The 27,108-nt window shown below is 39.1% G+C and overlaps 1 protein-coding gene across 5 annotated transcripts in view; it reads right to left on the bottom strand.

The window, feature by feature from the left end:
- The window catches only part of ZFHX4 (zinc finger homeobox 4), a 183,726-nt gene that overhangs the window by 123,755 nt on the left and 32,863 nt on the right, over positions 1-27,108 (bottom strand). For 4 of the 5 annotated variants that reach the window (XM_090040203.1, XM_090040201.1, XM_090040206.1 and 1 more), the window contains exons 2-3: positions 26,838-27,108; positions 25,276-25,778 (exon numbers count right to left, since the gene is read on the bottom strand). The exon at positions 26,838-27,108 is cut by the window's right edge and continues 2,353 nt beyond it. In XM_090040203.1, coding sequence (XP_089896329.1) covers positions 25,276-25,778; positions 26,838-27,108 — 774 coding nt within the window. The remainder of the gene's footprint in view (positions 1-25,275; positions 25,779-26,837) is intronic. The other variant, XM_090040205.1, reaches the window with a different exon arrangement.

Below are 27,108 nucleotides of genomic sequence, written 5' to 3'. Positions count from 1 at the left end.
CATGTTGGTGTATTGGAGAAGTAGTTCATTGAATGCTGCTTTAATGCACAAATTCAGAGACAGTTCTAATCTGGCCACATGGTTTCTGTCAGGGAAATAAGAGAATATTCAAAGAACTGAAATGTTTTAATCAAACTGCCCACATTTTTTTTAACAGCAATTGATTCAAAATATACTAAATCAATCATTTATTATTAATACTGTTAGTTGTGGATATGCATTTTTAAAGAATTTACACAGCAGAGACCAGGTAGAGAGACTAGCAACTGAAAATGAAAGTTTCCATTACTGTATTATAGACTCTTAGAAATTAGAGAAGGAAAAGATCTGGTCTATCTCCCAGTCTGTACAGGGTTTTGTTCCCTTCACTTCTTTGGTCAACTACATCTTAAAATGAGCATTTAAACAGAGGTCCGCAGTTAAAGAGTAATTCATGTCAGTAATAATTGAAAGCCCTTACCACCTATCTGATGGCTGTTTGGTAGCCCATCACAAATGGGTTGGTGCTCTCATTCTACTTTTTGATAAACATGCCCTAACTCATTAAAAAAAATCACCTATCAGAGGTGAAAATATTCTCTCAGCGGAAAGAACAGGAACTCATGCCCCAGGCAGAATTACTTCCCCTCTTCCCACTAGAAACAGTCAGCTCAAAATGTTTGAGGCATAACAATGGGGCATTTTACATTGATGTTGTACCTTTTCTATGAACAGAAGACTCCAGTTTTTGGAGTTTTCAATTGTATCTTGAGCATTAAAACTCATTAAAAATTAATTTAAAGAAGGCAATGCACACATCAAAACCAACTGTTTAAAGCTACTATTTTGATGCAGAAGATTCCTGAGCGCCACTAGTGAAAGAAAGAAACTCAGACGGCTTATACTACAAAATGCATTTCCATATGAAACTTTACATTTTCATCAGTAAGAGAGAATTCTTTAAAACTATTTAGAAAGCTTTGGTTTATATATTTATCTTTTTTACTTAATGTAGCCCACATGAGTTCCCAAAGGGTTAATGCAACTAGATGAGCTGAAATTCATGAGCATAATCCTAAACAAGTGAGTTGAAGTTCTATCAGGTCTATTTCATAGCATCAGGGATTACTGCTAGCAGTCTAATCCTACTGAGCCTAAGGGAGGTACGTTGTATTGTATTTGAAATCCTGGCCAGGAAAGAACGGAAGGTTAAATGGGTGCCTTGCTCTGTAATCAAATATCACAGGCACTACTTATCTATTCAATGAACAACTAACGTAGAAAATCAATTAGGAAACAAATAGCTTCTTCTTTTGAATTTTTTTTTTTACCTAGCAAAAAGAGAGAGAGAGGCAAATGGTTTTATTATAAACACTTAACTAAAACATAACATACTACCCACAAGAAAATATTTTTAAGAATAAATGTCAACTGGGAGACATGATACACCTCACTTTCACTGCCAATATTTTAATGCTATTTCTTTAACTCATTGGGAATATATTAAAAGAAATCACACAGTCAAATTCTAGAAACTGAACATCATTTCAGTACAAAACGAATGTTGAAACTAGCACCAAAAATGAAAATATTAATTAAATACAAATAATTGGACAAAGCTCAAATGAAATCACACATATGGATCCACTTGTTTGGAACAGAACATGTTAAATTATGTATCAGTTGTGAAGAGCATGTCTTCAGCTGTGCATCATCTTTTGTTTAGTTGGTTAAAATCCCAGGAGTACTGGAAAAGGCAGAAGCTCCTGCTGGTCTTTGTTCCCAGCAGGAAGAAGTCCCTTTTGGTGGTCCTGAGGTTAACACCCTACCCCCCTTTCCATACCTGTCATTCTGAATAGACTTCACAGTCTATGCACACGGACAAACAGGCTGACCTGGATAGCTAGCTTGACCCATGGGCAGGAAGAAGATCACATCTGGTTATTAATATTGGGACATTAAAAAACGTAATCTTCAAGGCACTAGGAGAAGCAAGCTAGCAATTATACAGTATGCCCTGCATGTCAATCAGAGAGCATGCTAGCCTGATATAATGTCTGAGAGTGTTAAAATGTTCATCTATCTCTGACTAGGTTCCAAGTAAGACTTCTTTCTATATCTATGACAACTGATAAAAGTGGTTAGCCCAAAACCTTTGTGTCTTTAGCTTATCTGTCCTTATGCTTTACATTTTTACTCTGTTTTATAAAAAGTTTTATAATGTAGAACATTTTCAGGTGAAAGCTGATAGAATCAAAAAGGTCACCCTTTTGCAGTAAGGAAAGATAGTTCACTTATGGAATCAAACACTTTTAATATTGTCACTTTATGAATCATATCCCTCATTCATTTCTACAGTATTTTATCATTACCAAGAGCTTTTAGTTCTGTTGTTTCTCTAGACATCTGCAAAACCCTTTTGTTAAACACATACACTTGCTAAATATGACTAATCTAAACATACACGTGTATGTGCACTTGGATGCATGCTCATGCAGAAGTGTATGTACAATATGCTATATATTGTAGTTAACATATTAAATATCTCTGGTGAAAATCTGACCTTACTGAAGCTAATTGGAGTTTTGCCTTTGACTTCACAGGGATCAGAATTTCATCCCTTTTTTGAAAGTATTTGGTAAACTTTTTGAGGAACAAATCAGGAATAAGAATCACATCCCTCCCCTCATCCCTTTACACCAAGTAAAAAAAGGTCAAAATTGACATTTTTAAATTGACATTATACAGAGTCCTAAAAGCTGCAGTATGGCTGAGAGAGAAATCCTCCTAACCCAGAAGCTGAAAAATACATAGGCAGTCTTTTGAGGACTGTGTAAGAAGCCATGATGAAAGGAGGGGCTGGAGCAGGAAGGATATATATCAGCAGACCAAAGGCAGTCAGGAAAAGGATGTTGTTAGGCAGCTCTCCAAGGCTGTGTAAGCTATATTTCAGCACCTAACACCGCTCTAAATCAGGAGGGTTACCTTACTTCCTTGGTTGAGAGTGCTTAAAGACACAACAAAAGACCCAAAATCAAACATTGGGGAGCAAATGTTGCACATGTTGAGACGTTATTGATGTGACAAATTAGATTTGTCTTAAGAATTCTGACCATCTCATACACTGTCTGTTAGGAACCTGAACTATAGTTTATTGAAATAACTGAGCCTTTCCATTGGCTTCACTGTATCAGACCCTAAAAATTATCTTCAAGAGCATTTGCTATCAATACTCCACATCTGAACAGCTTAAAATAGTTATTTTTTTGTTTTTGTTAAAACATACTGCTAGAGACGTTTTTCTTCTTTCCCCTCAGATGAAGAATTTTCCTTTCAAATTACACTGGCTCATTACCCAGGATGGGCACTCTACCAGTGATGGGTTAGTCTTGTGATCCTGCAGAGCTTGAAATGGGAACTTTATAGCATTGGAAATGAGAGGCTTCCAGCTTTCCAACAGGATACACAGCACTTGCTTTTAGCCTTGATAGACCCTGCAATGTCAGACTTTAAAACTGCAAAGCTATTATGTATGGAAAAGCTATTATAGGAAAAATGTTAGAGGTTTCTAAAATGTATTAGTCATAACTTTTTTCCCCTTGGTATTAATGGTGCTTGGCTTTGTACATGCAGTCATATGAAAAAAATACTATCAATACAATTTTAAGAACTACCTACAAAATTTTTCCCAAATATTTTCCCTGTGAAATTTGCAGCAGATTTAGAATATAGGATGCTTTCTTCTGGCCTTATTTTTACAAATAATGGCTGCTTACAGACATGGAAAAAAGGAAACAAAACAGTGCTTTACTTTCAGCTCAGCACCAAGCACAGTGCATGTCCAGAAGAGGCATTGCGTCAGTTTGACTTGGCTTGCCCACCGTTTGTATAGACTGTGCACTTCAACGGAGCTTTTCAGGGCTTTTTGGCACTTTTATCTAATAACTGATTGAACCAGCTATTAGATAAAAGTGTTAAAAAGCCCCACTGAAGCACCCAATCTATTCAGACACTGGGGGGCTGGGTCAAACTGATGCGTTTCCTCTTCCAGTAAAGTGCTTGGTTTTTTTCACATCTGTAAGTGGCCAATGTGGCCATCTCTAACTCATGATACTAAGATCTTCATTCAACATGCTACAACTATAAATGTATATATACATTTACCATACTTTCTGGCAATACCCAACACCCCCAAATAAGATCTTCAACTTGTTTAGGACAGGTAGAATGAAGAAAAGGATTTTCCCAGTCATGTGAATTCTGATCACAGAAAATCATGATCACATGGCCAAATCTGGTACCGCTCAGGCAAAAGCTGCCATTTTTTGTTCTCTAATAGCCACTATGAATTTGGCAGCAGTTTTGGCTGCCATTACCAAAAATTAGTGCTAATTTGGTAGCAGATAACCGTGGCGCCAATAACTGTATTCCACCCATCCTCATCTGCACCCAATGAGAAAAGCAGAGCCTTTACCTATTACAGTCCTATGCTTCAATTGTAGTACAGAAACCAGCTTCCCTGCTTAAGGCATGCACCCCAATTTTGAAGGGCTGATTATCTGGGGGAAAGGTGCATGTGGTATATCAGTGAATAAACTATAAATACAAATATCACATGAGAAAGAGAGAGAGAGAAAGAAAGAAAAAACAGTGTTGACAGAAAGAAAAAGAAAGAAAGGAGAAAGTAAATTGAGACTTTGAGAGAAGCTGGTGAGAGGGAGGAAGGGGGAAGAGAGGGGAGTAAAAGGGACACTTTTCCAGACAAAGAGGCGAGTTTAAAAATATGTATGAGGCAATATAAGTTGGACAGGAAGATGAAGAATTTGGTGAGGTGGTAAAAGTTGGCAGTGTGTAGTACACAAAATTTCAAGGACAGCTGTAGGCAAGGTCCAGAAATAATTGTACAAAGCCCAGAAAGAGCTGGGATTTTAAAATAAAATTCCATGCTTGAAGCAAAAGAAGTGTTTCCATTAACATGCTTTTGGGGAAGAGGAGAGGAAATCCTTTAAGAAAAATAAGTAGAATAAATGTGGAATGATTGAAGAGGAGACAGATGAGTGCACACAATTTTGATGAAGTTGTCAAAGGTGCATGGCAAATGTATTTCACCATACAGTTGTACATTTTATTACATGGTTACCACTACATTGTGATCTATTTTACACCCCAATGAACTATATAGAGTACACCAACTACTAGAAAAATATGTACTTGTATAATAAAAAAGGAGCTAAACAAACTTTTCTTACCCTTTCTGAAGCAATCTGTGTATACAGTGCAACCCACCTGTTATTGTTCTTTTCCCTAGATCACCAGAAACAAATGAAAACCCAGAAAGCAAACGTAAGGAGAAAAATAGAAATAGTGTCTGTTAATTTGAGAAAGAAATTATGCAAATAAAAGATTTTTTTGAACTGGAGTTTCTCACAATAGTGAGAACCACAATAGTCAAACCATAAGAGTCCCCTGTCCCAGCCAACTGACACAGCTGAGAAACACTATCATTTTGAAAAACTCCTGCACCAAAAATCTTTCCCTGGTGTAACAACATTGATACTGATATACAAGTATAGGTTTCCACTGGGAGAATCACTGCTTTCCTGGTAGACATTATGGCTGCTTGCAGACATTAAAAAAAAAAAAAGTTTCAAGCCCAGTGCATGCCCAGAAAAGGAATTTTGTTAGTTGGACCCGGCTCACTCGACATCTGTATAGATTAGGTGCTTTACTGGGGCTTTTTTGTGCTTTTATCTAATAGCTGATTGAATTAGCTTTAAATAAAAGTGTCAAAAAGCCCTGCTGAAGCTCCTGATGTATACAGATGCTGTGGAACTGAGTCAAAGTAACCCACTGCTTCTTCCAGTAAAGTGCAGTTTTGGAGGGGGGTTTTTAACCTCTGCAAGCAGCCTATGTGCTGAATCATTCATTCAATTTCTCCCAGGGAAAACATGCCCCTCCAGGAGGAAAATCTTCCAGCTGTCAACCTTGAAAATCTTCTTGTAAGAAATACTTGCAAGAGTGAATGTTTGTATCTTACCCCTCCCTGTCTACCCTCACTTCCCCAGACTGGGGACTGCTCAGTTGTGGGGGAACGGGCTGAGGCATTGTCTTGCTACTCCAATCCCCTCCTGGACCAATACAGTTCTGGAGGGGACTGAGGCAACTGGGATAAAGCCCCCTATCTATTCCTAAACCTGTGGTCCCCAGCGTGAGGGGTTTGCTGCATTGCTTCATCCACTGAACTCCAGGACACCAGCTCTCCCAGTCTAGGAACAGATGGGGGAATTTGCTGGGCTGTTTCCCTCCATCTGCAGATCAGTCCAGTGACTCAGATCTGATGGACAACAGGGGAGAGGGGCCAGCTGAACACCTGTACACTGCCTCAGTGAATACTGACTGTGGCCATTAATGTAGTTACACTTCAGATGGGTCTGGGCCCTGTTTTTTCTATCTCACTGAACTTATTTGCATCCACTTCCATATAATGATCCCTGGTAACATCTCTTTCATCCAAGAGATCCCAAATCAAAAACACCGAAGCGCACAAAGATAGATACAGAACCATTTTTGTCATATGAAAAAAAGAACTTATCTGCTGTTTTAATAAGAAACAAATGAGTTTTAAAAAGCTTAAACCAAATCCTGTAGACACTAAGAAACACAATCCTAGAAACACTGTGTCCTGTATGGTGGCTTACATGTTTTCAGTGTGGCACAGATCATACTAGAGTGCATCTCCTGGACAAAGATCTTTGCACTGGCAATTTCACATCATCCCTGTAACAACTCTAAGCAATACTCATCATAGGCAAGTAAGTTAGAGACGTATTCAATCTTCTTTTAATAAAATTTGGTAGCTAGAAAAAGCAAAGAACCATCTTTCTGGCAACAACAAGTTTGGGAAACACTGCAGTAGTTCATCTTGTGTAAAAACCACTACAGTGGTACAGAACAACTGGGCACCCACCATGGGAAATATGAGAGATTAATCGTACCCTGAGCAAGGGATCAGAATATGGGGCTACAGTGAACCATACAATTTGAAGTAACAGCGACAACCTTTCTGCACCCATTACACAGGGTGCTGGAGCCATTAAATTTCCATTAACACACAACTACCAGAAAAGGGGCTCTAACCAAGATTTGTCTGTGAAATGATAGTTCATGTCCACCATGGAGGGATATCACTTCACAAGAAAACACATTTGGGTCTGCTCCAAGCCACTTTCTTTCCTTTTGACCCACTTCCTACACTGCCAGCTGCCGTAAGGATAGAGTGCAAGTCAGCTCTATGCCACCTGGGCATGCCCTGATAGTAGGGCATCCTCTGTAGAGGAATTACCAGCAAGTCTCCATTTCCTTTGGCTCCCTCAGCAACACAAAAGGAACAGCAAGAGCTGGAAAACTGCTTTGTAACCAAAGTGAATACAATTGAAGGAGTGATCAAATACATTTCTGTGTGTATGTTCTTTGTTTCCAGTTCACTCCAGTGAATGAAAACTTCTTTAAGGACAGTTTCAGTCCTACACAAAATGTAAGCAATCACAAACTACTGAACATTCACAGCAGAACTATTAATAAATTTAACTTTATTGGTGCACTAAAAAGTGATGCACCTTGATTTTCTAATAAAGAGAAAACAAAAGGAATTTAGATTTATAGCTAATTTTGTGAAGATGATCAGCATGTTACTGCTTGTAGATACAACTAAGACCTTAGTAAATAAATATATCTAAAAACATCCATATGCTGCTTTCCCTTTGACTCCAGGGTTAAAAAAATTCAACCAAGCCTCAGCCTTATTGTCTTTTATGCAGGAGTAATTTGTGCATACAGAAACTGCATTCACTTTTTTTATAGTAGCAAATGAATTTCTAGTGGCAGCATTTGCAGGTGAATATCAACTTATTCATGTGTCCCTAACACCATGCAACTTAATTACTGCTCCACTAAAATTTGCAGTAATAGTTCATTTGATGATGTAAAAAGTACGGATTCAACCACAGAAAACACTACTTATGGCAAAACTGGACCTAAATGTTCAGGGAGACAGATGATCACAGTTGCTGTGTTTAAAAGCTGGGAACAATTTGAAGGTAAGGTACTACCAGTACAAACCAATCCACATTGACAGCTCTGTACTGTAGATCCAAGTGCAAGACTGAGGTCTTAATTTTTCTAATTTCTTGACTTTCTTCTGCTTCGGCTTTCAAACTTAAAACTGATTACTAGTAATTTTATATATACAGTTTCATATATACATATTATATACATACACACACATATACGCACACGCACATATATACACACACACACACACACACTAGCCACTTGCCTGTCAAGAATGACAGGAGCAGGGATGGAGTGCTGCCACCAATCACCCCATGCTGTTGCTGCCTCCCAGCAGTGCGGGGGGTGGGGGCTCCAACCGAGCCCTGCTCTTTGGAGGCACTAAAGTGCTGCCATGATGGTAGGGACAGAGTGAGGTGTAACCCCGCTCCATCCTCTCCGTCCCCACCATCATGGCAGTGCTCTGCACTCTGATTGGTTGTTTCATTTCACTAACCAATCAGGGTGCTCCAAGAACATTACAGAGACAGATGGAGTAAGCCCTTTATTATATAACAATGCTGTGTATGCATGTGTGTTTGTGTGTATATAGGTCACTTGTATATACATATACACACATATATGTGTTTATATATGTATGTGAATTTGTACATGTGTGTATGTACATATACACACGTGTATGTACACACACGTACAAATAGACATACATATATACAAATACACATACACACATATGTGTGTATGTATATACAAGAATGCTATATATGTACACACACATGCATATCTATACATATACCGATATATGTGCACTTTATAATAGATATCAATCTTTTTTTTGCTGGATTTTGCAACCTTTCACATTATTGCTGTTATATACATATAGCTGTCTTGTTTTTAAAGCAAAAGCATCTGAAACTATTTGGCTTGTCTGAAGCTTTGCCTGCTTAGGCAGAAAAAACATAGCAGTTGCAGAAGGTACGCATACATCTAAAAAAAACAAAACAAAAAAATCCCTAAAAAAACAAAATAAGAAAAAAAGAATAATGGCATAATATAGTAGCAAGAGATAAAAAGTTACTCAGACTAAAAAGGTATTCTTCAGAAAACCAAACTTTTAATATTAGTGCAGTCAAAAAAAAAAGCAAGTAAAATTAAGGAGGACTAACTGGGAATATGAAAGGTAAATAGCCAAAGATATAAAGAACAAGTAACAAGAAATTCTTTCAGTATAGCACAAGCAGGAAACCTGTTAAAGATTTGATGAGACTGAGTGACCACCAGGGAACAGACTGACTTATTTAAGAGCAACAAGTCACTGGGACTGGATAGTATACAACACCCAAGAGTTCTGAAGGAACTTAAGAGTGAAGTGGCTAAGCTGAAATAAAAATATACAACCTCATTAAAATTGGCTACTGTACCAGAACTGGAAGATAACAAATATTGTACTTATCATTGAAAATGAATCTGGAAGGTGGGAGGATAAAGGGAGGATAATTCCTAGAAATTAGACACACACAAGCTCTACTTTAATATTAGGCATTTTTTAAAAAAAAATGAAAGAATTACAAAACACTTAAATAAGCATGATGGCCTAGGGACAAGCCATCATTTCTTATGAGGAAGAAAATCATGCCTTTCTAATCTCATAGAATTTCGTGAGCCTATCAAAAACACAGTAGATGAGAGAGAACTGGCTGACAATTTATTTGCACTTTCAAAATATCTTTGGTGAAGTCCCTCACAAAAGGTTACTAGGACTTTATAAGAAGAGAAATGCAGTACCATTATGGATTAGACACTGACTGAAAGAACAGCCTGAATAAGAATATAGGAACACAGGACTGGAAAGAACAGTCAAAAAGTCTAATCCCATGCTATCGCAGGAAAACTGTCATGGGCCAGAAACTGGTTAAGAGCTACAGGATCAGGTTGTAGAATATTTAATTAAAGTACCAGATAAGGGATGCAAAGTAATGCATATTTGGAAGGACAATCTGTAGTAAACATACATTTACTAAGTTCTAAATGACCTGTAATCACTCCCATATTCAAGAAGGCCTGGGAATCTTTGTGGACCAAAGATAAATAAAGCAGAAGGCAAAACAAAAAATTGCAGGTCAACTTTCAGTGGTGGTAGATAAAGAACAGATTAAGTTTTTAGATGCATAAGGAATAGGAAAATAAATACTAATAATACTTATATACACCAATGATTCACCCCCACTTAGCACAGCGTGTTCAGTTCTGATCTCTCTATCTCAAGAAGGATTTATCACAGAGGTGGTAAACTCACTCAGCTGAATTCAACCTAGGGCATAAGGCCTGTCAGTGGCCACCACAGCAGTAGTATCATACAGTCCTGCAGTCGTGGCAGGCACACAGGGTTGGTAGAGGCAACAAGGGTACAGAGTCCAGTAGGGGCAAGGGAGAGGCAGGGGGAGTGAGGAAGCAAAGGGTCTGATGGAGGCAGAATAGAGAGAGGCAGGAGCAGGGGTGATACAAGGTTCCCTGGGAGTGAGAGCAACAGAAACACAGGGTCCAGTGGGGGTGGGTGTAGAGGCAGTGCAGGGTCTGGCAGGGGGGGAAGTAGCAGGAGTACATAGTCCAGTGGGAGTGGAGCAACAACAGTGCAGGGTCTAACAGCAGAGAGGACACTGCAGGGTTCAGGGGGATGGCAGAAACATGGGGTATGGGGGCAGCAAGCCAATGGCCATGTCCAATGGGCCAAAGGGTCCAACTTTTGGTGCCCTCCTATAGCCCAGTGGCCCAAATAGAGGGGCTCAGTGGGCTGAATCCAGCCTGTATACCATATATTTGCCACCCCTAATTTAGCAGAGATAGAAATAGTTCATAGATTAAAGACTGAAAATGAGCATATACTTGGAAAACTTCCACATAAAGGAACTCGGGAAAGATAAAGACTGCTTAGTTTAGAAGAAATATATCAAAATAATGAATAGTGCAGATAGTTTGAATAGGAGCACATGCTTTTCCTTTTTTCATGATGCAGGAATACTGAAACAAATGACATAGAAAGCCTACAGTTTTAAAACTGGTTAAAGTAAATATTTCTACACAAGTAATAACCTATGGATCTCCTTGTCACTGGTACTAAAGGTTTGAGCTAAATAAAGGTCTGCAAGATTCACAAACAGATCAGACATTTGTCTAGATATAAAAATATCCAGATGTATAAAAAGGCACATCTATACTATATTATGCTTCAGGTAAGCAGCTGCTAACTGATTGTAAAGAGAAAAAAAACTTCCTTTATTTCATATTTGTCCACTGTGGGGCTTCTTTTACATAGTGATTTGTTTTGGCCAATCTTCAGTCTGGATCAGAGGCATCATACATACAGCTTGTGAACTGGAACCAACCTACAGAGCCTCTCTATCTGGCCTGCTGGGCACTGGAAGTGTGGAATTCAGGGCACTGTGGCCCTGCTGGCTTTGGCCATTGGCAGTTAGCTTGACCATCATCCCCGGACTGTTGCTTCACACCCAGACCCCTCTCTGCCACTGCTGCCACTGCTAGACTCCATGCCACCATCACTGCTAGTCCCACCACTGGACCTTCCACTGCTGAGGTGGCAATGGTGACTGCCACTGTGGCGTGGGCTGGATCCAGCCTGCGAGAAGCCATTCCAGATCTGGCCTGAGGTCTCAGGTGCATTTGACAACCCTGGTCCAGACAGTACTGATATTTGATGTACTTATCTTATTGATCTTTTGATCCTGGCTATAAGTAGCATTCTTTCAAATTTATAGGGACTCCTTCCCTGAAAGTAACAAACTTAACTGACCTTACAAATTGCTGCATATTAAATCTGTGTCATTCATAAGCTCCTATGACTTTGCCAATGGAATACAGAAGCCATAATTGGGACATCCTTAATAAATACGGCTTTCAAGTGCATTTCAAGCAAACAGAGTGAAGTTATACTGCATATTTAGACAACTACCAGCTTAAAATGATCCTAACCTTAAACCAATTTGCTCCAAGGCTAAATTTGTTATTTAGGTCTCATTGAGATCCACAAATCATGTTAAGTTTGAATTTTCTAACTTCAGCTCTTTTTTGCTATCGAAGCACAATATTTTTGTTAGAACGGGTAGGGAAAGGAGTTTTCCCATGATCACAAACAACACCAAAGGTAAAAAAAATAAAAATAAAATAAAGTCTCCTTTGGACTCGGACCAAATATTGACAATTTTGGCTCCCCAAAAATATGCTTGAGAAAATGATGAGCAACTGAAAAGGGGAAAATTATAATGGAAATTGTATCCAACATTTATTAAAGCAGGTACCACTACTACTTGTAACATTATATATACACAAGTATATAATATTGTATGGGGGGGAATGCAATGTTTTTAAATGTGCGCTTTTACCAGTCTATGCCTGTATTATTCCTTTTTCCTTCAAGTGTGAGAAGTCTATTCAGCAAAAGCCCTGCTTTGTTCCAGGCTAAAATAAGACCTCTACCTTCTGTGGATTCTCCCCTTGGACAATGTCCAGCTCACTAGGGTTCTTCTCATATACCTACTTCTATCTCCTTCTCTACCTACTAAGAGAACTGTAATTGTACACTTTAACTCTACTTTCACTAGGTTCATGCAAACTGGAAAATGGATAGGGAGGAAATTCTTCAGTTTCAACTTATACAATGTAGAGAGATCGCCTCCTTGCTTCCCAAGAGGCCACAATTTACTTTCATAGCCCACCTACTGTGCTCTCTTAATGCTATTATGGTAAACAACAGGTACAAAGAGAAGCTTGATTTAGTACTTCTTGCAAAGACAGGCAGCAGGCTTATGGAGTACAGAGAAAGCTTGAACTCTGCAAGACTTAAGAACATGGAACCAGAATGAGGATATGAACATGGCACAGGGTGATTTAATTTTTTTCCTAGTACAAAACTACCACACATGTTTACAAACTCTCTTTCCCACCATGGGAAGACTAATACAACTTAACAACAAACACAGCTCTGGTCTCTGGTTGACTGCAAAGTGATTTACAAATATAGGTTGGGATTATTAGGCCATTTTTAAAGAAGATCAGCTGAGACAGAACAGGGATTGTCTAATGTCCCACAGAACATCAAAAGAGGATTCAATGGACTCCAGGGGGACAGATAACCCAAAATTTTCTGTATTCTTGTCCATCCCATCCATGAGACCACAACTGACTTTCACACCCATCTTTCCTTCCCTAGTCAGTCAAACCCTTGTAGAACTGACTAAAAAACCCAACTCACTCACTTCCCCAAATAGAAGATAATTTCCCCCCAAATACTCATCTCATCTGTTTAAAGAAAATCATTACACAATATAGAAATATTTTCTAAATTGCTTAATCCCTTGAGTTCTGCATATGATCCAGATTCAAACAACACAGTTACTTGTAAAGTTTGCTGAGCTGTAGGGAACAACTGCAAGGCAAAACATCAACAATGGCCCAATTCACCATTGCCCACACCCCACTATGACTTGTCAGGACAGTCCTAGAGGCCACAGGCTGTGAGGCTGGCATGCTGGGTACATGCCACACCGAATGGCTCCCTGCACACAGGCATCCTCCCTCCCCTGCTGCACCATGCCAGTGCTCATGCACCACACTGCATGGTGCCACCCTCCACCCCCTCCCCGAGGCACTGTGCCAGGTGCCCAGTTCCCCCAGTGCCCTTGGCCATGGACTCTCTCAGCCCCACAAGCCACCCTGCTTCCCTCAGGGGCAGTGGCAGTATGCAGAAGTAGGAGGAAAAAGAAGAAGCCTTAAGATTCTGGTGGCAGCAAGAGGAGGGCAGTGAAGGGAACAGTGCCCAAACAGGTTAACCCCTTGGGCGCTGTCAACTGGACAGTCTTAACCTAAATTAATAGCAAACTAACAAAAATGGCTGATATACCAGGTGTAGAGCTCCCTCCACAGGAGGATCCAGAACAAGGGCAGTCCACAGTAGGCCAAGTGTAGATGAGAAAGGTAAACAGTGTGGACAGGGCAAACTAAAGCCAGCATCAGAATTGATCTGGGCTGGCCTGGGCTGGGGCACATAACTAGTACACTGGCAGTCCCTATATGTAGGTGATGCAAATTGCCTTCTGTGTTATGTTGTTGGTGCCTGCCATGGCACCTTACTAAATCTGACCTTACAGACCTATAGCTCTACCAGTGGTGCTTTTGTGTCTGTGCAGTGATTATAGGTCACAAACTTCTTGAAATTATTTTAAAATGTGGGGGTTTTTTGTTGGGTTTTTTTTTTGTGTGTGTGGTAGGTGGAGTCACGCATCTGAATGACCCAATGCAGATATATTCCAAAAATGTTGCAATTCCCTCCTGGGTTGGAAACATAGATGTGCAGGACAAATGGAGACATAGTGCTTTCACAAACCATTGCATTTTGGCATTTTGCTTTTTTTCAGTCACAGCTTCAATTTTCCTCATTTCCAGTCATTCATTAGTTGTGCATGCATAAAGCACATAACTGCAAATGCCAGAGGGTACTTCTAAAATAGTAACAGCTAGACACTCAAAGCTGCCTCACTGCAGAAGCAGAGCAACCCCTTTCTTGTTCTTCCATCTCTAGCAAGCCTGAAGAGCCAGAATACTAAGACCTTTCCTGGACCTAGTTTCTTTATGTTAACAGGAGCAGCAACAAACTACATACTGCTGGTTCACAGAGCGCTTTTTCATTAACAACCTTGTACATATTGCCTATCTACTTACTAGCATTCACTGCATGTTTAAGTTACATGTATATCTACACAGCAGAAACTCTTGAAAGAAACCCTTTCCTCAATTTACCATTAAGAAATGTATATCTGGTGCTAGCAGCAATCCTTAATTCAAATATCATGAATACCCCATCATACCCATCCTACTTAGTATGAGACCTGGGCAAGCTTGCAACTTTTCAACTCATGCAGAAAAAGGCAAAAAACACGTTCCTTCTGTATAAAATCACTTGGAAATCTGTGGGTAAAGAATACAAGGAGTCTTAGGAAAGATTTTCATTGATCTCAAAGAGCTCTAAAATGAGATGTCTAAATACAAAGTATCACTGCAGGTGCTTGGTATCTCCAGCTATCGTTAATATTTCAGAGTAGATTCAATTATAAGCCTGTGTTTCAAACATGATTATCACTTTCTGAAACAATCACTTTGGAACTATAATTGTCTGTGCCCGAAGGTTAATTTTTTCAGGGACAAAACATCCCCATACTCAGTCACAGCAGGGGGTGGGAGGATGTGGCAGTGTGTTCCTGTCTGTAGGACCAAGAAAGAGTATAGTTGGTACGTACTCCTCTGCCCTTTGAAAGGCTCGGATGGGACCACAAGGATTGCAACTAGAATAGAGGCTGCTGTAGGGAAAGAGACTTCTTAATACTTTCCCACAACCCCGGGGGCACCTGTACACAGGACAGTCACACTACAACACTTATCTGTTTACATAGTCTCACAAGCCTGAATTGTGCTAACAACAAAACTTCACTATATTCAAGTACAACGGTTTCAAAGAGAAAAGGGCACCTCTTAAATCAGAATAGCTAAGCCAATACGTTATAGGTGTGTCATTGGTTATGGTTCCTGCTAGAAATACATAGTTTACTGAACACTTTATACATGGAGAGAACAAAATTGCTCACACTTTCCCACCTTATAAAAAAACCAACAGTTTTTTTTCTCTGTATGTTGATGTTTGTTGTTGCTTTTGTCACAGGATGCCCCAGACTTGGGAATTTGCTCACTTCATCATTCTAGAACTACCTCTGCTCCATTTTTGTCTCCTTCAATGCCCTCTGTCTCTAAAAGCTAAAGATTATCTTAATACCTTACCTCCCACAGGGACACGAGCACATGACGCTTCCCCTGAGGCTATGTTAGATGATACTTTATGTATCAGTGTTCTGTAGAATAACGGGGCTGGTGCCATCCCTCTGGAGACCAAGTGGGTCATTTCCATGACATGCTTGTTCTTGGCAATCCACAATAGGAAGGTCCCAGGGTTCTTACTGAATCTACACTTCCTTTATATATCAGCATGAAGACCTACCATTGCATGATTGGGTCATTCTCCACTATTTCAGTGTGTGAAGTGTGCTCTCCTAAGAGACTTTCCATCATAAAGCAGAAAAATTATATATCTATGGCTTCGACACATTAGCATAAAACCTTAGGTCAGGTTTATGCACCTGGTATATGCTCTTTATCAAGAAGTGTATTTTATTTAGGCACACACACTATGGACTTATCCTATAAGATGCCCAACACCTTGTGCATGGAAAAGTGGCATTGCTCAGCATTATGCAACATTAGACTCTTTGTTACTCAGCATTATAAATTCCTAGAGCAGCACAGTTAGAACTATTTGGCTTCTGTGGATGAAAGTAAACATACAAAAATGATGAGAATATTTATCTAAACAAATACAAGCACACAGTCAACATAGTGGGACGTGCATAGTCCTGTGCAATCTAGAAATCTTAGGGATTAATTCAACTAGCCACAATGACAGCTCCACCATTAATCTCCATCCTAGAATTTAAATATGATGGGAAGACAAATAGGCAGGACAGAAGAGGGCTTTTCAGGCTGCGGGAAATGTATTCCCAAACCATCAGCAACTCTCCGTAACTCCAGATGAGAGGCAGTTAAGGATATAGTGCAGTGATTCTCAACTAGGGTGTTGGGGAACTCTGTGGTGCCGGAAGATCCTCTGAAGGGTGTATAAAGAAGTGTGAGGAGTTAAGCAGGTAAGGGCAAGCTCTGGTTCCAGATGTGATGAGATAAACAAATAAGAGCAGGCTCAGGCTCTCCCTACCCAGATGCTCCCCCACCCCCACTGCCTGACCCCTCTACAAGGAGACAGACACTGTATAAATAATGTAGTGTCCGAAGTGGAGCACTGCCCAATTCACAAATGTTATGGACGGGTGTCTTGAGTCAAAAGAGGGGTGCCTTGAATCTAAAAAGTTTGAGAACTACTTATACAGTATTAAGAAGCATAGGGTACATCAGAATCATAGGTGGTGGAAGGGGGGGGCTAACAGGGCTCAGCACTCCCAAATGCAGGGGGTAGCAGGTATGGCTAGAAGGCAACCTGGCTGCAGACTTCTGCAGCAGGGAGGAGAGGCACAAACACTCGGATATTGTGTGCAACCAGGATTGCAGCCGGCCCAGCAGGCAGGTAACTTTCTTTCTTTACCTGGGCTTGGCAGGGGGGAAAGGAGGGTTAGATCGAGACCTCTCCTCAGTGCAGGACACAGTGGGGCAGGGGCAAGGACAAATCATTCAAACCTGATCCTGCCCCACTCCCCGCTGCACTGTGGGGATTGTCCCATGACCCAATGTGGCTTGGGCCTCATTCACAGGGAATGGCCTTGGCTGGGCCGAGTCATAGGATAATTGGAGCCCAGCGGCTCCTCCAGAGGTGTGGCACAGTGACAGGGAGTCAAGGGGGAGGGCACGTGCCCCCCGCCAGTCTTTGCATGAGGCAAGGGTGGGCTGCAGCTGTGAGCTGGGCTCTACCTGCTGCCTGGCTCCACGCCTCGCTACCGTTGCTTTGAAAGCAGCACAGCACCATGTGAGTCCTGCTGCTGCAGCAAGGCACATGGCATTGCGCTGCACCACTTTCAAAGCAGAGGCAGCAAGGCACAGAGGCTGGGAGCAGGCAGACCCCAACTCACAGCTGCAGCCCACCCTTGCCCAGTGCAAAGATTGGGGGGGGCACATGCCTCCCTCCTTGGCTTCCCAGCACTGCACTGCACCTCTGGACAAGCTGCTGGGCTCTGATTTTCCCATGACCCAGCCTGGCCGGGCCAGGTCTTGGGGCAATCAGAGCCCAGGAGCTCATCCAGGGTTGTGGCACAGGGGAGCCAAGGGGGAGGGCGTGTCCCCCTCCCCCATGGTGCACACAGCAGCAGGAGCCACCCACCCATGCCCCTGGAGAAGCTGCCAGGCTCTGTGTGCCCCATGACCCAGCCCATCCTGAGCACAGCCCAAGCCCCAGCCTCACTCTCCCCCATGGCTCTTCTCCTGCAGATTTTCCTGTGGGGGTGGGGGGCATGTTTACTGTACCCAGGCACAGCATGTACACATGCACCCAGGACTGCAGCACGTTGAGCTGGGGTGGCACAGCACCAGCTAGCAGGGGAGCTGAGGGTGTTGTTGGGGGTGGGGAGAAATCAGCCTGCAGCCTGGAGCTGCTCTACCATGGCTCAACTTGCTGCAAAGGGGCAGGCTGGGGCATGAGGGTGCTACATTGTGGGGCTGGTCAGCAGGCAGCCTCTGCACTGAAGCACCCTCATGTCCCAGCCAGCCCTGGTCACTGTCAACATATGCATCACAGCTGACTAAATAATCCCACTATAGGAGATCACTTGGGTTAGGCACTACTATCCTAAGGTGGAGTTAATTAATTTACTCTGACCTAATAGTACCACATGTGTAGAAAGTAACACTTTACTGTAGAGCTAATTACTCTGCACGTTTAGATACCCCCAGTTTTTCAGAGTTAATTGTTAAAACATATGGAAAGGGGGTCTCTAAGGTTTGGTAAACAGCATTCACTAAATGTTACGAAAAACAACTCCATTGTATAGGAGATAATATCAAACAAAAACAAAACTGCATAAGATAACAAAAAGCCTGTGGTGCAAGGCTGGTTGTGAGCAGTTGATTAAGTCCACAATTCTTATGTATTTACATACCTCCCTACTTTGGATCTAAGTCAGAAATAACTACATACTTCTCCTAAGGTAGTGGTGAAATAGCTCCAAGAACACAGGATGGCTTCTATTTAGCCATTATGTATGTCTAGCATATGAAGTAAACAGGATTGAGCTCATCCCCTTAACACCAGTTTTTCCATCCTTTAACATACTCACTTGTCTTGCTCTGCATGAGGGCACAGCTAGTGCTTCACTGGGAAACCTCTTTCATACTGGAAGTGGTATCTGCACAGCCTAGTATAGGATCTTTTCACATAGCAGGGTTGTATATCCTGATGCAGGATTAGGTTTCAATTGGGTTTCACATCATTGTTTTACTGGAAACACATAGTATGATACTCTAGGCACCCATTTAAATGTATTTTCTGCTTTGCTGATGTACCAAAAGCTGAACATAATATTGACATGTCTTTTAGAAGCTATTAGGGCATGTCTAAAAATCAGGTGATATATGTATGCATACTATAAAAATAAAAATATATATGGAGCTGAAAACAACAGGTTGATATTCATGACAATTTCTCAATTACTTTTTTAATTTAAAGAAGAGAGTGATTTGAAATTGCTATTTAGCTAGCCACCAACTTGTGGTTTTTAATCAATGTACTTATCTATTATGCATAAGTACATAGAGTAGATGCATACATATATTAGTCTAATACACAAAATATTATTTCAACATTTGTTTTATCTTTGTACATAAGCACAATAGCATAATTTGAATTACAATAACTTAAACTAGCAATGGGAATTAAATTTCACAGAGAACTTCAACCCTCATATGAACATATATGTGAAATAAATATAAAAAGTGAAATATTTTCAATCGTAAGGTTTATGTTTAGCAACATAAAAGAATAACTTTTGTTTATTTCTAAAAAGCGCTTTCTTCATCTAAACAATTAGCTAAAAAAAGATTAAGCTAAACATGTTTTGGCTCCTCAGTTGTACAGACATATTCCAATTTCCTCTTTCACAATGATTTTTATGCAAATAAGTGCCGCACAATCTCCTGACCTCTTTTACCATCATACTGGGACAATGACTGTTCTATAATTGGAATGGCACATGTCTGGGATATTTAATTTTAAATTACAAAGTTGGTGCAGGACTATTGAAATGAAAATAACGTGACTGTGTTAATACCAAATTGAGCAAGGTATCATCAGTTCATGACCAACAGAAAAAAGCAAACGAAGTGATTGGGGCTGTTGGTTCATTTTGATGTTTCCCCCACATAATTTCATACCTCCAGTTTTTAATTCCTAACAATGATGCTTTCATCCATAACAAGGATAACGAGAAAACCCAAGCAATATTCCTTAGGGAACCGTTACACTAAAAGTTACCTAAGGACTAAATCCCACTTATGCCTCCTTGCACGGGATAAATGCATTCAATATCCCTAGCCAATTTAAAATCCAAATATGCAAACAGCATTATGGAATCCAGACAGACTATTCTGCTTCACTGATGACAGATGCAGAAGAAAGCTAGTATAATTAAGCTTTTGACTTTGAACCAGATGAGAAGTGGACACCTCACTTTTAAACAGCATAGAAGTACAACCCCAGCTGAAGAGCAGGTGCTGCATGGTATATGCATTTCCTGCAGAGGATGCTAGCTAGCAAGACCAAGCAGCTGACCGTGAAAATTCTCGGCCCTAAGTGACCCAAGAATAGACTATAAATCCATCCTATAAAATTTAGTAAAAGCCCCATTTGTTCTTCTATCCTTTCAATATGTGATGTTATACATTTGTGATTATCTCATTTTATTGTGCTCTTTAGAAATCTGTTTATGATCATTTGTGGACAAAACAAAGACTCATTGTAAACTCTTTTTTAACTAAGTTGGAAGGTCAATATAAAATAAAGGGTACCACTTTTAAGACTGTTATACACAGACCATGACTGCATGTGTAATATTTAAAGATGCATTGCAAGAAGGGATATAGAGCTCTAGCAAATTACAGAGCTAAGTATGACAGTTCTGTATTAAAAGCCTAAGAAATTTATTTTGACTTGCATATTTTACAGTTAGACGGAACAAAATTTTCCACTTGTATTGATTATCTTAAGTAAAATTATGGGAGGCCAATTGGGGTGAAAGGAGCTTTACTGACTTCCAACAGCCCTAAGAATCTGGCCCTTTGCTTATTAGGGGAATCTCCATCATGTAATTTTTACTCATTGTAAACAACTTACTTTCACTATTGTTTATGGCATCTATAGTTAAATAAGAAGATTAAAATATTATCCTTTATTCAATATTATGAGAATGAAATGAAAATGATGCAAATCTGCCAATAGACGGGGCTTAAAGGCACAATTAGCTTGCTCTACCTGGTATAAAGTTTTCTGAGTGCTGGTGCATTCCACCTTAGGCAATGAAGAGAAGCTTTTTTCAAGCACAGTTCTGACTTAAATTCCTTTTTATGGATTCAAAGTAAAACATTATGGTGAAAAATGAACACAGCTTTGTTTGTTTCCTCAGTCATCGTTAGCAATAGACATAAAGGTATTCTCTGTTTTTGAGCCCATATGGAAAGATCATCAACACTTTTTGCTTTTGGGTCTCTTGCCAAAATACCACATCCCACATGCCTTTTACCTTAAAACATAAAAGAAAAGGTGTTGTTCTGGTCAAATAAAGAAATAATTTTTACTAGCATACGTTTAATGTTAAAGCTGCCTAAATCCTGCCAAAGACATTAAAACACCATCTGTAAAACAGATTTTCATTAAATTGATCAGTTTAAAGTTAAGCAGCTAGGCAGATGATGCTTTCAACTAACCTTTCACCTTTAACCTTCTTCAACTAGAATTAGGTCATTCTCCTTTTGGGTAATATCTTTGCCTTTTCAGAACACAAGAAGCAAAGTGATCAATTCAAATTGAACTGACAATCATAGCATTAATAGTGTTATGAGTCAATATTTTGTCAATAAAGGAAAAGCGCAGTAGTTTTCACAGCTGAGTATTGCATATTTGGTATTGAGTATTTGGTAGATACTTGACAAGCAGTATCTATCAAATACTGCTTGTCAAGTTCCCTTAAACAACTGGTTATGTAAAATGGTATGATGTAAATACCCCATAAAATTCATTTTCCATTAAAGCTGTTACCTAGTAACTAAATAACACAAATTGGGGCATCCAATTCTGTTATTATTCTGTGATTACAAAATCATCTGGCTAGCACTAGACCATGTTTGTTAAGTATTCAGTTAACTAACTTTTTCATCAATTACAAGTTTGTATACACAAAACGTGACCACCTTAACTGCTTGCATATTAAAATTATTTGAAAACTACTTTACGAATACAGAGTAAGATGTATGCAGTTACAGCACATCACAAGGTATTTTGCTAAGCTACAAAATATCTTCCCTAGAGAAGTTAAAATTATCTATATTTTATAGCAACAAAGATCACTGTCCTGTCTCTGCTTCCTAAGTCTGCGGAAGACTCACTCTGCCTCCTGGAGAATGGAAATGTACTTTGTTGCTATAGAGTCTTTTTCTATTTGCTTGTAGAGTGATTGAATGCTTCTTGCTGGATACTGCAAAGGATTCACAACTCTTCTGTGGTTTAATTTTCTAATACCAAACTTCAGCATTCCAAATGCAAGTCTTTTAGAACTTCATTTAGCCCAAGTGGGGTTCACTCAGGGTAAGACTCTCTTTGTTCTGGTTCCTAGCAGTCACATTACGAACACCACTTAATACTGTAATACTGGAATGCGTGAGTTTTGGGTTTTTTTATAACTTAGAAAACAGCTAAAGGTTTTAACTTTGCCATGTTTTGAATCTAATTTTAAAAGTGACATTTTGATACTGCCTAAAATTATACAGCTCTTGAAGAGAAACTCTGATGTTCATGGTAGCTTTAAAAGCTATGTTTAGAAAAAGACATCCTTTTATCCCATCAACAGTTAAGCACAGAAAGAAAATAAAGCTGTTATGGCAACATTTATAAAAAGAAAATTCATGAACAATAACATTTAAATAAATATAAATGACAAAAGAAAAAAAATCTTTGAGGTGCTTGACAAAACAAAGGAGCAAAGTCACAGTGTCTCTTTCTGTGCTCTCATATGGTTTTAGTATTAAATTTTATTACTAAACCATATTCACAGCATCTTAATTTAAAGAGTTAGAGGAGCTGGTTGAATATAAACACAATTCATGAATATTCTATATCACTCCCAAGGCATGTATCTATTATTCATACAAATTAATGTTTTTTCCTAGGTACTCTAAAAGTTTATCTGCTGTATATCAAGAGAAAAAAGTTTACAACTGAATTGGTGTCAACTACTTCACCAAGACCTGACAAAACTATCAAGTCTGCCAGCAGGTAACTTTATAGACTTTTAAAATCTTGTAAAAATCCTACCTAAAGGCCTGATTATTGACCCTCAACTCACACCAAAGTCACTTTGGGAATGTGGAGGGGCTGTAGGATCAAGACCACTATGTTCTGTTTTAAACCATGAGAAGTCAGAATGTTTTGATCTTGCAAGACTTATTTTTGCCATTGCTAATTCCAGATATAAAAAACTACTTGAACTATTGCTAATTCATTATATATATAAGCTGAGAGTCTTACCTACTCACATCAGTCTAGGCCTTAAAGAAATACATCAAATAAATGCATAGGCCATACCACCTATGACCCTTTTGTAGCCCCTCTACACTGAAGTGCGTTTGACCCTAAAGCGTCTGGGCCTAGTCTACTTTAGAGACAGTCCATCTCAGTGTACTCTACTACATTATTAAAGTTCAACTGAATTATAGCAAAACAACAGTTGAAAAATGAGTGGACATACGGCAGAGCATTTTCATTAAGAAGTACTGGAATCTGAATATCACTCCCTTTTTTGTCCTTGAGACCCTAAAAGATATGCTCTAAAACCAAATTCACTGAGCCAGAATTTTTTTGGAGAAGGCAGTTTTAGAGGGAGAAGGAAGAAAGGGTTATGTTGAAAGGGTAGATAATTTGGGGCTTTCAATCCTGTTTACTTCATGCAAATCTACAGATGAACCTGGGGACTGAAAAACAACAGCTGAAGCATTTAACACCCATTTTCAAAAGTGACTCAGAAATTTTGTTATTTTTGAAAATGGGAATTAGCAACTCCCTAAAAAATTTCCCTGTAACTATGGATAAGTTAATTTTTAAATGAAATTAGATTAAATAGGTAAGAACAGTCAGAGTTATGGAAGAAAGTTGTGGATCTAAAACTGTATTATTATTAAAAATGTACTGTCTTCATTTTTGTCTAGCAAAATCTCTTAAGTATTGCAGTTATCATATAATTAATCTCAAATCTAAATTTTGACCTGCATAATTCAAGCTAACATTTGTATTAGGTAGGCCAAACTCCATTACTTCTTGCCCAAATGAAAGAACTGCTAAGGTTTTTATCCATGCTTTGTCCATGTATACATTTTCAATATGATTAGAAAAACAGCATAGGTATTACAATCAGCAGCTGACTCCTGATAGTTTAGTTATCAAAAAATTCTAGTATAAATCAATAGATAACACTTGCAAAATGGATTTTCTAATCATATTTAGAGCTTGTTAGAGTGACTAATGGTTTGCAATATTTTCTGAATTTTAATATCCTCTAGACAAAAGAAGTTTCTAATAAGTTACAAAGTTATTCATCTTGGAAATGAATGTGTTATATTTTGTACATGAACCAAGACAATCAAGCCAATCCAGTAAACACACTGCAGAAAATAAGTTACCCAGTAATTAGGGTTTGGAAAAAGTCATGACAAGCTGTGTAATAAATGGTGTTCACCACTCCCACACATTCATTACATCTGCATAGTTTTTTCCAGTAAAGATAAAAATATATTTGCCATTCTACTAACATATGTATCTACACCACACCCTTTCATGTTTATGAAAAGTCATTACTGGTTTGAAAAAAAAAGGGTAGACAAAAGGATAACACTGTTTGCTTTTGAATACTCTTGGTAATAATGCAATGTGTGCATGTGTTTACAGTAAATACTGGTATAAAATAGTTTGGTTGTGATATAGTCCGCAAACAGATATCCATGACAGAAAGTCACCTTCTTTCTGATACATGGCATGGACTATTCATCATTCTCTGTGGCTAAAAAAAGCCTGCAATTAAAATTTAGCTGACAAAGGCTGCTATAATTATAAAATAGATATAAAATTTCTCTAGCCATGCATTATGTGGCAATGTTATTTTTGACTTAGGGTTTTAGCCATGCACTTTTTTGTTCAAAGAAAGTGAAAACTAAACAGGGCATAAGGTAAATCTATAAAAATTTCCAGGTGCAGTACCTCTTGACTACACAACATAATATTTTTGTTTGATTATAAACATATTCAACAACTATTTAATTCACTGATTAATCAACGTCTTGTTCTGCTAGGATGGAAACAGTTAATTTCCTCTGCTATCTTGTGCCAACTTAAATTGCTGTCACTAGGCTTACCTTGTATAGTTTCAGGGCTGCCTCGTGCCTGTGATTGGTAGTATGTAAGCGCAATTTATCCACACTGTTGGTATAGTAGTCACAGGCATTACATTTTAGGTGAACTGGGTTGCCAATGGCAATACACTTCAGCCTCCACTCATTAGTTTTGCCCCCTTCTTTAATATGAGCCACCAGTTGATATTTCTGCATATGTTTGTCAGTCTTGCAGTGGAGCTGGAAGTTGGCTTTGAGCTGAGTGTTGTAGTTACAGAGCTTGCACTGGTAGATGTCTCCAATTACAGCCCTCCACTCCTCTTCAGGGAGAGAGCGTTCACTGCTCACATGCACACTTAGGGCCTCCAGGCTGTCAGAGGTGAATTTGTTGCAAACAGCACACTGGAATAGCTTCAGCGCTGGGTCACTGATATAAGGTGACAGCTCTCCTGCAGTAAGGAGGGACAGGTCATCACCCATTAGCTGACCACTGGCAAGCCGGATTTCAGGCGGCAGCTCATTATTTACTACAGGAAAAAAAAAATTAAAAGGGAAAGTAGAGACCAGAAAGCATAGCACACACAAAGGAATCTGTAAAATAAAGCCTTGACAAGGAGTTTGCCTTCTCTAGAGCTTAAACTATAAAAAGCTGTAATAGGATTGAATCAGGATCAATTACAATCATCCCTTTCAACTTCTAAATTCCCTCATCAGATAGCTTTAATTACTCCTACTGGGCATGATGTCATTCTGGAATTTGTATTTTCAAAGGCATGAAAGTTGATCAATAAAATAACAAAACAGCAATGCTTTTGCAACTTAAAAGCCTAGATTAACTTACACATATCACTAATTGTAGTTTCGTTATATCTGAACATAGGTCAATGTATGTCTATAACATATTAATTAGGATAACTGTATCTGTACTAGTTCAGCTACTTTTAATATACAATCTTAGATTTCCTAATATTCAAATGTATGCAGTGGACCAATTTAGAAATATCAAAAGTGGTCTGTTAGAACTGAATTAAGTGTCTAGTACTTTGTAATACAGATCTTTAACATTAGTCAACAGTTTGCTAATACACTGCTCAGATAAGAACATGAGAGACCAGTCTGCCTTCTTTATTTTATTATTTGAATACCAGAAAGGGACACTGTTGATTTTTTTTTCAAATAACATTTCTCTCTGAAAAACTTTTATGTACTAATTAAAAATTTACAAAGAAATAGGTGCCTTTACTTTTCTTACTTTGTAAAGTTGCCAGTATTTTGTTATATAGTTGGTTAATCTTACCATTTATATGGATCTTTCCACAGCAAGAGGGAAGAAGAAAATTTGATTGCAAAGACAATATACTGACAAGGAGAAAACGTAGCATCTTATCCTACTCTATATTTATATTGACTAGATTTCAAGTTGACACTGTCCATATAAGTCTTATCTATTCATAATTTGCTGCTTTATTAAAAATGAAATTTGCAAGACACAATATAAGGCAAAATTTTAGAAAAAAGGTTTTGGCTTCAATTAGATTATGATGCTTATAGTAAAATCAGTAAGGAAGAGATGAATGGATACTGACCAAGTCCTGGTGCCAAAGCTGCTGCCGTTGCTGGGTCAAGCTGGAATGGATTGATCATCATCTGAGGGTCTGCTGGGTTTTCCAGTTTCATTCCAGTCAGGCCTATGTTCTGGGCTAGGTAGTACTGATAAAGTTCTGCCTCAGCTGGTGCAAGGCCTAAGTGCAGGTTGTGCTGGATCTGTTTCATGTTCTGCTGCAAGAGCATCATATTATGCATGTGCTTCTCACTAGTCATGTGAATCCGGAGATTTCTTGCCACATTGGTTTCATA

The sequence above is a fragment of the Crocodylus siamensis genome, chromosome 3 (genome assembly GCF_052110815.1).
Source record: "Crocodylus siamensis isolate JL-2025a chromosome 3, ASM5211081v1, whole genome shotgun sequence".
Taxonomy (NCBI): domain Eukaryota; kingdom Metazoa; phylum Chordata; order Crocodylia; family Crocodylidae; genus Crocodylus; species Crocodylus siamensis.
The sequence above is the reverse complement of the archived record's forward strand: the minus strand, read 5'-3'. Positions and strand labels throughout refer to the sequence as shown.